General features: G+C 49.2%; 1 protein-coding gene across 1 annotated transcript; it reads left to right on the top strand.

Moving 5' to 3' along the window:
* The first annotated feature begins 586 nt into the window (after nucleotides 1-586).
* On the top strand, nucleotides 587-9,731 carry RAC2 (Rac family small GTPase 2). Its single transcript, XM_065743023.1, has 7 exons — nucleotides 587-791; nucleotides 3,292-3,363; nucleotides 4,924-5,041; nucleotides 6,410-6,472; nucleotides 7,215-7,374; nucleotides 8,550-8,684; nucleotides 9,478-9,731. Exons 1-6 carry the CDS (start codon nucleotides 757-759, stop codon nucleotides 8,678-8,680), a joined length of 579 nt encoding a protein of 192 aa, XP_065599095.1. The 5' UTR covers nucleotides 587-756; the 3' UTR covers nucleotides 8,681-8,684; nucleotides 9,478-9,731.
* Nucleotides 9,732-12,127: the final 2,396 nt, after the last annotated feature.

Genomic DNA, 12,127 nt, shown 5'->3' on the forward strand with positions numbered 1-12,127 from the left:
AGAATCACAGAATCATTAAAAGATGGAAAGACCAAGATCATCTAATACAACCATCAGCCCATCCCCACCATGCCCTATAGCCATGTCCCTCAGTGCCACATCCACACGGTTCAGGAACACCTTCGGGGATGGTGACCCCACCACCTCCCTGTGCAGCCTGTGCCACTGCAGCACTGCTATTTCTGAGAAGAAATCTTTCCTAATATCCAACCTAAACCTCCCCCAGCACAACATAGGCCATTACTTCTTTTCCTTTTGATACAGGGACTACCTAAGACATCTTCATTGCCTCACGTCCTCCACTACTTTCCCTGCAGATTCCCTTGCCTGTTTGTACCTCCTTCAAACACTGGATGCTAAAGATAGGAAGGGAAAGCCCACTCCTCAACTTCTTACCCTTCTCTAACATTGCCTCATCTCTCATGCAAAAGCAGTTTGGTGCCCCCAGCTGTTCGCTTGGATGGGGCAGGAAGGCAGTGGGTTGAGACACGTGAAAAAAAATTACAGCAATAATCTCCCAAACCACAGTCATGCACGCTCCGCCTTCAGCTAACGGCCTCGCTGCAGAGCTGCGGTGGGAGGGGAGGAGGGACCAGAGGGCGATTGAGTGAAGTTCCCTCTTCCACTTCCTCCCTCCCTGCAACCTGACCCCTTGCTTCAGCTCGAGGTCTGATACCCAAATTTGCCCGTGTCTACCGGCTGTTTGCCTTGACCTGAGTTTACCCCAGCACTGTCCTCCAATACAGGCCTAAGGACATGCAAGCCATCAAGTGTGTCGTGGTGGGAGATGGGTACGTATCTCCTTTTTCTGTGGTAGGGAGGGGTGGTGATGAGGGATGAGGAAGAAGGTCAGTGCTTTCTGAGACTTCTCCAGCTTCATGTCCGATCTTATGCAGCTCTGCATTGCATTTTATGCTATTCTTTCTTCATCGTGGCAAAGAACATGGCTCTGAAGAGGCTGGGGAGGGAGGAGAGGGTGCTTTGAAGGGCATTTGCAAAAGTGGAACTGTCACTCACTGGCCTGGCAGATCTGGCTCACACGCAGGAGGCAGTGGCATCACTGCCAGATTCAACCCGTGGGCAGGAGTAAAATGGAAAACCCGAGAGGGGCAAGTGCTCTGCTGCAGGGGAATGGCTCCTTGAAGGCCATCTTCTCACCAGGGCTGGCCAAAGGAGGACACAGAGCTATGGTCCTGCTGAGATGTCCTCCGGTATATGCATGTTCAGCCTTTCTCAATGTGTTGTCCCCTCTTCAGTGTGTGGGGAGAGTGTCTGGGGTCAAGTTTCTGTGGGCACAAGGAGGTGGAGATTGCTGTATACCCCTTGGGGGCATGCACTGTCCATGTCCCATGATCTTTGGAGATTGATCTAAGCTGACAAAAAGTGAGGCACTGCTAGGGACCTGGGGGACCAGGTCTCTATCCACTGCCCTATAAGGTGAGTGGATGAAGGGAGCAGAGTCCACCAGTGAGCAGGTCATCTGGCTTGGAGTTGGTTAATTCATTTCCCAGCTGGGAGCTGGCCAAAATGTTATCTGGGGCAGCTATCAGGCAACAGATGAAGAGACATTTGCAGCAGCCTTGCTCCCCACAGTCACTTCCTCCTTCAAATCTACCCCAGGGAGGAAGAAGTCTGAAAACAATAGATATTAGACACATTCTCAGGGGCTGGGACAGCAGGGTGGGAGGAAGAAACAGAAGGAGAGAGCCCTGCATAAACATCATTACATCTTGGAAGAGTCCCTGAAGGGTGCAGGCTATTGCTGGAAGAGCAGCAACTCTGGACATTTATACATTGCCCTGTTAACTCAGTTTCCCCTTCACATATTATGCTGACTCTTGTAACCACCCCTCAGGGCAGCATTCCCCTTGTAGCATCACTAACTCCACTACACACCCTCTTCCCAATCGTTCTGAAATCAAATCTTCGTAAATCTGCTGTCTGCCCCATAATTTTGTTTCTCTGTACACCTCTCCACCCTGCACATAGTTGTCTAGTCACCACCCAAAACTCCGTGGTTTCATTCACTCCCTTCACCTCCCTCCCAGCCATACCAGCCTTGTCATTCTCCACCAGCTCAACCCTACTAACCACAGAACCTTCTGCCATCACTTAACTAAGCCTGTCATGTTCCCCCATAGCTGTTCTGGCCTCATAGCCATCCCCATCACATATCACCTGCCTCTCAGCTCCCCCTGAGTTCAATCACAGGAACCTGCTTTGCCATAACCTTCACCCCCTCAGTGACCCTTTGTGCTCCTTTCAATCCAACCACGCTAATTCAGAACTGTCCCTCCCTTCCATGACTAACTCATCCTCTTGGCACCATAGGTCTTCTGAGCCATTCTGCATAGAGGGAGCCTCCGTGGCCATCTACAAGAGCTAAGAGGGGAACTGGGGAAAGAGAGGGGTCTCAGTGAGGAGGATATAAGAATGGGAGGTGGCAGAGGGGGAAAAGTGTCAAAGCATGCTGAAGAGCTGTCTCCTCCTCAGCTGCTCCACACTGTGATGACTGAGGCAGGTGCTTCACCACCAGAGCAAAGATGCCAACAGTGCATGTCAAGGGCACACCAGCACTCAGAGCCACAGGTCTGCAAAAGGGCACGTTGCAGGCTCAGATGAAAAGCTTGGATGTTGATTCATGGCCAGCTGGAGCATCTCCACCAGTGCTCTTGCCCATTCTGTCTTGTGCTGCTACACTGGCTTATTTCTCTCCACCTTGCTGCAGCATGTGGGTGGGGAAGGCTGAGGAAGGAGGAAGCAGCAGCTACATGTGCAGAAACAGTGTGAGCAGCTTCAGTCAGCCACATGGAGAGGCTTGTTGGTGGCTTGCAGCTCTTGATAAGGGTGATATTGCAGCTTTCAGTGGCTCATAGATGGTGCAAATTTTCAAGGCTGCAGTCAGCTGATAAGTTTAGTTCTGCCAATTCTGCACCAGGTCACTGTGTGCATATCCTGGCTATGAGTGTTCAGCACTGTGCACACACTGGAAAGTGGGCTCTTATCACCACCTTGAAGTGGATGCATTCTGACTGAGTGATGTCTGTACCAGATCATAAAAATAAGCCTTCGTGCTCAGACAACAAACTGCTCTGGGTGACATCATGTCTTCCCTCCGTCTATAATCAAACCTATGGCTATGTGCTATCTAGTCCTGTGAATGTGTTTATCCTTCCAGGGTTCTCCTAACAAACTCATAGCTTTGAGTCACGGGAGATTTTCACCATCTTACCCCTGGAAGACTGCCTGTACTACCATGATTCCCAGATATGTTTTTTCTTTCTCTTCCAGGGCTGTGGGGAAAACCTGTCTCCTTATCAGCTATACCACCAATGCCTTCCCAGGAGAATACATCCCCACTGTGTGAGTGACACATCTGCAGTCTGGGGGTGGGTGGGAGGCAGGGAAAGCAGGTTACAAAGGGGTGCAGAAAGCCCCAGTAATGACCCCTGTGCTGGCAGAGGAAGAGCTGCCAAACCAATAAAGGTTCCTCATCCCTTCAGGTTGTCATTCACCTTTCACCAGAAGCACAAGTGCCCTTATAAAACCAAAGTATAAATGGAACACTCAGAAAACATAAACAAACCCAAGGGTCTGCATGGCTGCTAAGTTTACAAGTAGTAGATGGATTCTTGCTGCCAGGCTTCCAGAAATTGAGCAGACCCCAGAGAAGGTGGTTTTCTGCATGTGGGCCCACACACTTGTTCAAGGTACCTGCAGTCACTGAAGCAGGTACTGATAACCCTGGTGGTAAGAGTGCAGGATTCAGCTAAATGCCTGAGCAGAAGCTCTATGCAATTCAGGGGATGTATGGAAAGAGCAACAATATTAGGGTTGCCTTACTACAAAGAGGACATAGGGACCATGGGGCATGTCCAGAGAAGGGCATCAGAACTGTGAAGGATCAGCAACACAAGACTGATGGGGAGCAGCTGTAGGAACTGGGTTTGTTCAGTCTGGAGAAGAGGAGCTCCACAGAGATCTCATTGCTCTCTGCAATGACTACAATGACAGGAGGTTGTGTTGAGATGGGGGTTGGCCTCTTCTCCAAGGAAACAGTGATAGGATTAGACATAATAGCCTCAAGCTGCACAAGGGGAGGTTCAGGTTGGATATTAGGGTAATTTCTTCTAAGGAAGAGTGGTGCTGCAGTGGCACAGGCTGCCCAGGGAGGTGGTGGAGTCACTATCCCTGAAGGTGCTCAAGAACCATGTAGATGGGACACTGAGGGACATGGTTAGTGAGCATGGTGGGGATGGGATGGCATTTGGTCTAGATGATCTTAGAGGTCTTTTCAATCCTTAGTGATCCTATGATTCTTAGTCTGAGTAGCTGGATGCATTTTTCTCCCCACACTGTGTGGGGTATGTTTGGAGATGCACACCATGCATCCTCATACAGCACCACTGGGATATAACTACATGCTCTGTAAAATGGGAAAATGAGTGTGTCAGACTGTTATCTCCGATACAAGAAAACCTGAGGGCCTCACTTTTTACTCTGGACCAATTTGCAACAGAGGCAGCAGTAGCGATTGTGGCAGCAAGAACCCATTCTTCTTGGAAGCCAGTTTTTGTGAAAACACCATACCTCCCTGGGAGTGGCTGTGAAATGGCCATGTGTTTTTGGGCTGCACACCATTTATCCTCATGCCTGAGACTTGTGGTTGGAGGTGATGAAAGGAAGCCATTTTGTGGTCCTTGCAGTAAGGCTTATCTCACAATGGCAGCGTGTCTCATGAGCATGGTGAAAACGTCTTCTCATTGCTTCCTTCCTGTCACTGGTTTCCCTTATGAAACACGAAAAAACATACTAGAAACAACAGAGAAGAATCTACCCTTTGCCCTGAGATGTACAGAGTAAAATTTTTTGCCCCTTCCCTCTTCTACTTTTTCAGTCACAACGTATGTCTCTGCATTTCAGGTTTGATAACTATTCTGCCAATGTGATGGTTGACAGCAAACCTGTAAATCTGGGGCTATGGGATACTGCTGGACAAGAGGATTATGACAGGCTGAGGCCACTCTCTTACCCACAGACGGTGGGTCACACTCCATGCTCCTCCTACCTTGGCTCTCCTTCAGATATATTTCCTTACCCTGCTGCAAAATCAACATTTGCCATACAGCAGTGATAGGATTGTTCCCTTCTCTCTTTGCTCTCTTCTGAAAATCCCTATGTTGATACAAAATACCTGGAAATCCTAAAGGTAAAAGATATCAAAGGGTGTTTTGGAGCCCACATCTAATCTTCGTTACTGAGATAACTTAGCAAGAAAACTGAGATCCTCAAAGACACTTACGAGTCCAGCTGACACTGGTTTTAATGTGGGATAGATGCTTTACACAGCCCTGGGAAACAAAAGCCCTTCTTAAGAAGTTAAAGTGGATGAAGGAATTTAGGAGCAGGGGGAGAAGCTTTTCACATTCCTGTGAATTCCTGTTCTGGCTTCTGACCTTTAAAACAGTTGAGATTTATAAACATGTATTTGATTTGCTGATGCCTCAGCTAACTCCAATATTGTAGCAGAACAGATGGATGATCCTCTTCACCTTCCCTGGAGGATATTTTTCCTAGAAGTCTCTTGGAAAGCACAAAAAGAACCTGCTGCCTCAAGCATTGGTATGAAGGTTGCCATTGCAACCCAAAGGGCTTGAATTGAGGCACTGTTTGTTCCAGCTATGTCTGGCCACATGAGACTTAAATGCTTTATGTATACTGGCTGCCTAGGCTCCTTTTGCAGTCAGTGCAAGCATGCCTATTTCTCAACATACTTGTAGCTACCATAAGATGTGTGCCAAGCACAGGTGGGTAAAACTTTTCTGAGGCACTTGTCTCTGGTGGCTGTAGAAATATGGCAGTGGGCAGGTTGGGCCTGACATTCTTGATTGAGATAGGTGAAGTTGAGTGGAATAAATAGGACTCTGAAGAACTGCTTGAAGTCTATATTCTGCTATGCCCAGAAGTGCTTATCCGTTTACTCTGCCTCATTTGCCTCCTACCTGTCTGCTTTTGGGGTACAATGTCATTTTGTCTCAACAGCAGGCAGTGACAGCTGTCTGGTATTCTCTGAGAAATGAACTGGACACTGTCAGAATGCTTCCCATGAGAATGAATGTGCTTACCACAAAAAACCCCTTCCTCATAGCTAAACGTTTGTCTCTTCTGATAGTGGTGGTTATGGTTAACTATGGTAACTATGGTTACCATGAGTCAGGAGATTAAATATTCTTCCCTCCCCTAGAGGCAATCAACAGCTGTCTGGTCAGTGTCAGATGGTGTGAGACAGCTTTCCCCAACATTGCCCATTTTGGTGCCCATCCAGTGCGCCCATTTTGGTGCTTTCCCCTCCCTGCCTTGCAATCCCATACACTCATTCTAACTCTGTACCATGGTTGCATGCCTACAGGATGTCTTCTTGATCTGCTTCTCCCTTGTCAGCCCAGCATCTTATGAAAACGTCCGTGCTAAGGTGAGACAGAGCATCCTGGTCCATCACTGAGTGTGGCAAGTCAGTTTGGTGCTGGTTTTGCAAAGAGAATGACTGTGTATGGAGACTACTAAGGGGATGTCTTGAGCTATAGGGGTAATATTGTTTTCTGCATATGTTAGAAGGAATTTGAATGTCAGTCTGCTTTTCTCTGTCATTTCTGAGTCACCTTGAAGAAGGTGGCCAACCCTATTGAAGAGTTATTATTCTTCTTGGTGGGCTGCTCTGTGTAAGACCACAGTCTTATGTTCTGATGGCACCTTTCATCCAAGACTGTCCATTGGATATAACAAGCTGGTACCCACATCCTTTGTGCAGGAAGTGAAGGAGGAAGAAGAGATGGAGAAAAACATAGTATTTCCTTCCTACAGCTTCTAACATACCCAAGTTCCTCCTTGGGTTTCAGAAAGCTGTGAAAGATGGTCAACAGCTTATGCTTTCCCTAGTGTACTGTATTTAGCACTGCCTCTCCTTTCACCCCTCACTATTTCCCTGCACTGGTGTCTAAGTTCCTGAGGGATTCAACTCATGCTTTGAGCCCCATGTCGAGGATTTTTTCTTTAGACCCAACAACGGGGGCTGGTCTGGGCCAGGCTGTAGTGCCCAACACTGAATGGAAGGGCATCATGGAAGGACAGAGTGTCCTGTTAACATTTTTAAGGGTGCCTCTTTATTTTGCTCATGCATGTCCTCTCTCATCTCTGCCATTTTGCTCCCTCACTAGTGGTTCCCTGAAGTGCGGCACCATTGCCCCAGCACTCCCATCATTCTTGTGGGCACAAAGCTGGATCTTCGTGATGACAAAGACACCATTGAAAAGCTGAAAGAGAAGAAGCTTTCCCCTATTACATATCCTCAGGGTCTTGCCTTGGCCAAGGAAATTGGTAAGTACTTGCAGGCAACATTGAGAAAAAGAGAGGCAGAAGATAAGGGCTTCCTCTCAACTGTATGGGGCTCCCTTAGAAATGTATCCGAAGAACAAGGGGATTCATCAAGGGTCATGGGACAAAACACACTTCATGAGGCTCAGGAAGAAGATCTGCCCCTTGAGGAAATATAAACAACTCAAGCCTCTGTCTTCTGCCTTTCTCTCAGTGCCATCCTCAACACACATACATATGCATTCGCACCGTCTGCTCCCCTTTTACTCTGCTATTTCTATCTGGGCCAATATTTTTCTGTAAAAGCCACAGCTGCTGTGTGGGCAGAGGCCTTCCGGAAATAGGCAAAAGACTGAGTTTTCTAACATCTCTCAGGAAGAGATGCAACAACAATTTCCTCAGATATCTGTGTCTCACCCCCTCTCTGGGAGTCAGCCTCCTCCTGTATTTTGGGACATTGCACGAGTGTTTGTGCCAGGTAACTCCTTGTCTCAGCTGTAGAAAAGAGGGTGAGGAACACAAACTGAAGGACAAGTTTTCAACTAACTGTTCAGAAGAGAGTGTGGGAAGCCAGGATAGCATAGCCAGTGTCTCATAGCCTTAGAACTGACAATAGAAGTGAGGAATAGGCAAATCCTGGTCTTGTGCAGCTGAAACAGCTCTGCCCTGAGGTCAGGACTGCCTGAGTCAGAGAAGTATGCCCTAACTGTGCTTTATTTTTGGTCACATGAGTTATGTTTATTCAGTTTGGGCAAGAGCCAAGTGCCTTGCTCTGCAGCGCAGGATTTCTGAGAATTGGGACTGCAGAGTTCCAGAAGTGAGGTGTTAATATGATTTAAGATGCCACCAAAGGTACTTGTGATTAGTCTGAATGACACTCGAAGCACGAGGAAGCTTGAGACCTCATTCAAGAGGAGATTTGGGTGATGTTTAGGTATATACGTCAGGCAAAACAGGCACTGAGGGAGGAGAGTGCTGTAACTATGAGGTGATTGGAGCAAGCATTGTACCGCTGACACAGACACATGTATCTCTCTCAGCTTGACAGCAGTGTGTGGTATTCCTCCTCCTCTTGCATGGTTCTGAGTCAGCATCATTCACGGCGAACTCCTACATACCCAACCTGACTACCCCTATTTCCTCCCTCCCCATTACAGCATCTTTTTTCCTCCCAACAGACTCTGTGAAATACCTTGAATGTTCGGCGTTGACGCAGCGTGGCCTGAAGACGGTGTTTGATGAGGCCATCCGAGCGGTCCTCTGCCCACAGCCCACTCGAACAAAGAAACGAGCATGCAGCCTCCTCTAGGACAGTAAGTGTGGAAATGTGATCCCTGGGAAGGACAGCAGTGGCCGTGTCCCTGGAGGTTCAAGGACAGGTTGGATGGGGTCCTGGGCAGCCTGAAGGTGGCAGCTCTGCCCAACATTCAGTTGGAGCTGAATGATCTTTAAGGTCCACTCCAAGCTAAGTCATTCTACAATTCTACGATTCCTGCTCCTGAACCCAGATAGTTAGGACCTGCTCCATGTAGTGGAATAGGCCATCCTGCTTAGGGACAGGACAGAATGTGGTAGGATGGACACTGTGGGCTCCTTGTCCATTGCCTGCCCATGTGCAGGTTTGCACCCATCTCCTGGTGCAGGGAGGCCCAGGATTTCCTGTATCTGCCCTCACAGAAACTGTCACTTTCTGCCATAGAAGGAGTAGCATCCATCTTGCCTTGAGGATGACCTGCTGTGACCTGTGTAAAGCCACAGCCTTTACGTACAAAGTGGGGGAAAAAAGCTCTTCCTTATTTATGGGAAATTGCCCAAGTAGCTCTTCCTCCTGCAAGTCCTTGCTCAGCTCAGGGGATGTTCTGTACTGCTGTACATTGGCAGACTGCAGCTGGGCCTCCAGGTCACTTTTGCTCCTTACATTATCCCTCTTTGTCCTTCCCTTTCAACTCAGGGATGCAAGGCAAAGCTGGTCAGAGTCAGAGGACAGAGAGGAGTGAGGAAGGAGGACCTGGCTCCTTCCTTCTTCCCCACTAGCAGGGCAAAGGGAGGGAGAGCAGGAGTGTGACTGGGCTGGTTTCACAAGGCCTCTTTTTGTTTTGGCTGCAGGTCCTGGTCCCATCCTGATGCCAGGTTCTGCACAACATGCAGGAGAGTGATGCCTCCACCATCCCAGAGCTCAGTACCTTCTGGTGGTCACTGTGCTTTTTTACTTCTGCTGGCTTGAAAGACTGTCGTGGGTCTTTGGCACTGGTTTGTCCATTTGCACAAGTCCCCCATGCCCCAGCTGCCCCATCCTCACCACCCCTCAGATCACAACGCAGTGAGTGAGACCCAATAAACAGACCAGTTCATACTTCTTTGCTATGCCTATGGTGCAAATGTTGTGTTAGTCAAGACACTTTGTGGTCACACTTTGCCTTATTCCGCACGTGTTCACAGGAAAAAGTGTCCTTTTCCCCTAGCAAGGCTTTCCCTCCTCTACAGGCTTTGGGAGGGAACACCCAGCCCCAGACTGCTCTCAGTTTGCAGGGTGCTGGGGACACCCTTTTACCACAAGTCATCTGCACGAAAGCTGCTGGTCGGGTGTCACAGGTGGTCATATCAGTACCTGCACTCGGTCACACTGCCAGGCACAGGCAGTGCGAGAACAGGAAGAGGGAGGGCAGAAAAGATAAAAAATACAACAGAGATGAGTCACCAGCCCAGACAAATCGCCTCCAAGTCACTAAAATTAAGCTGGAGAGAGTGGTCCCAGCGGTACAATGGATCTGGCAGCTGTGAGCATCTGCCTTGCTGATGCATTGCAGGGACTTGAGAAGCAGAAGCGCTATAGGGTGGCTGCCACTGCCATCACTCGTGGGTGAGAGGAGGGCTCTGGGTGAGATGATTGGCAGTGCAAAATCCTGCAGTCCTGGGAGGGCACAGGGATCTGTGGCATCAAGCCAGCTCGCCTCTCCTCGATGCAGCACTGCTGCTGACTTCCAAAGACTGTGTCCTGCACAAGTGGGTGGTGTGGGTTGTGTCAGCAGCACCATGGCAAAGCCCCTAGGGTACTCTGCTGTCAGGGAAATTTCTGCAAGTTCAGAGCATGGCCATGTCTGGGTACAGCAGCTCGATGCAGTGATATGATCCAGGCATGCACGCATCCAGGCATCCAGGCATCCAGGCATCCAGGCATCCAGGCATCTAGGCATCCAGGCAAGGGGCAGCCTTTGAGACTGGGACCCAGCCTCCCTTAAACACTGTAAACATTACTCAGACCACTGAATTCCCACTCTCTCTCTGGTTTCCAGGCTTTTACCTTCATAGTTTATTGAATGCTCTGTCCCCTATTACATGCAGCAATGCAGAGAGAAGGAGAGACTTGTTATATGCATGGAAAAAAAACCTGATGTATCTGCCTGTCAGTGGAGGGGCACAAGCTGAGCTCTCCTTCCAGCAAAGCCCAGGCAGCTTGCAGAGCCCCACTTGGAGCTGGCTCCGGGCTTGTAGTCAGGTAGAGATTGGCGTCTTCTCCCAGGTAACCGCGATCGGATGAGAGAGAATGGTCTCAAGTTGTGCTAGGGGAGGCTCAGGTTGGATATTAGGATATTCTCCCAAAGAGTGGTGCTGCAGTGGCACGGGCTGCACAGGGAGGTGGTAGAATCACCGTCCCTGGAGGTGTTCCAGAACTGCATGTATGTGGTACAGAGGACATGGTCAGTGGGCATGGTGTGGGTGGGCTGGTGGTTGGACTAGGTGATCTTAGAGGTCTTCTCCAGCCTTAATGATTCTGTTATTCCATGCTGACAAGCTCTGGTGGGTGGACCTCTTCCATTATGGCTTTTTTTCTTCTAAGGCACGATTTTGTGGGCTGTCTGTGCAGTGCTGCAGCTACCTGCCCTGCCATGACAAAGACAGCCACTGGGTGCTGCCCATGCCATTCCTTCCCCAGTGAGGTCTCACATCCTCGGCGTCTCCAGACAACAGTGTTGCCAAGACTTCAGTTATCCTGACAGCTTTGTAACTTGCCTTCACCTGTTCACATTTGAGGAGCACTGGCTGGACATAAAACTATTCAAACAGTTTTAGAAGCCCAGTTTTTCGGCCACAGATAAGTTCTGCTCACAGAGAGGCTCTCTGCTTGTGTTGAGGCTTGAACCAGCCCAAACGCCCATAAAACTTGTGTCAAGTGTCAAGAGCTGGATGACTACACAGCACAAGGAGTCACAGCCATGGGATGCAGCATAGAGAAGTATAGGGAAGTATTCAGAGCAGAGAATGAGATGGGGAAATCCTAATTTCCTTCTGCCAACGGAGAAGTGCTGTCACAAAAGAACTTAATTTTTTACCCTGCCTCTTATCTTGGAACTGCCCCTTGCAGTACAGATGATAACTAGTAGGAGAGTTTGGGGCTGTCATGTTATTTTTAATCCTATTGAAGGTGTAAAATACCTGGGATTCTACATGGAGCCAAGGGAGAGAGAGGGCTAAGACAAACATCCCTCACTTTGCCCATCCACCTCCCACCTGTGGGGTAGAGCAGAAGCATTTGCATGCTCAACACCACCCCTGTTCCTGAGCATCTCACCGGCCAGAGAGGTTTGCTGTGTCTGTCCCTGCAGCAATGAGCAGCACTGGTCCTGCCTGCAAGACGCTGGCAGCAGGTTGCTCCTCTGAAGAGGGAGGGGGGAGGGGGGCTGGAATTTCAGAGCGCTTTGCTCTGCCTCCCCCATCTCACAGATCAGAACCTGGCAGAGCCGAGCCACCCCCCAGC

The sequence above is a fragment of the Cyrtonyx montezumae genome, unplaced genomic scaffold (genome assembly GCF_038088225.1).
Source record: "Cyrtonyx montezumae isolate F1298 unplaced genomic scaffold, pur_monq_1.0 scaffold_3, whole genome shotgun sequence".
NCBI classification, from domain to species: domain Eukaryota; kingdom Metazoa; phylum Chordata; class Aves; order Galliformes; family Odontophoridae; genus Cyrtonyx; species Cyrtonyx montezumae.

Bases quoted from the DNA above. Each gene is read 5' to 3' on its own strand.
- RAC2 (XM_065743023.1), top strand. From the start codon at position 757: ATGCAAGCCATCAAGTGTGTCGTGGTGGGAGATGG. The intron at 792-3,291 runs GTACGTATCTCC...TTTCTCTTCCAG, and splicing joins TGTGTCGTGGTGGGAGATGG to GGCTGTGGGGAAAACCTGTC. The intron at 5,042-6,409 runs GTGGGTCACACT...GCATGCCTACAG, and splicing joins CACTCTCTTACCCACAGACG to GATGTCTTCTTGATCTGCTT.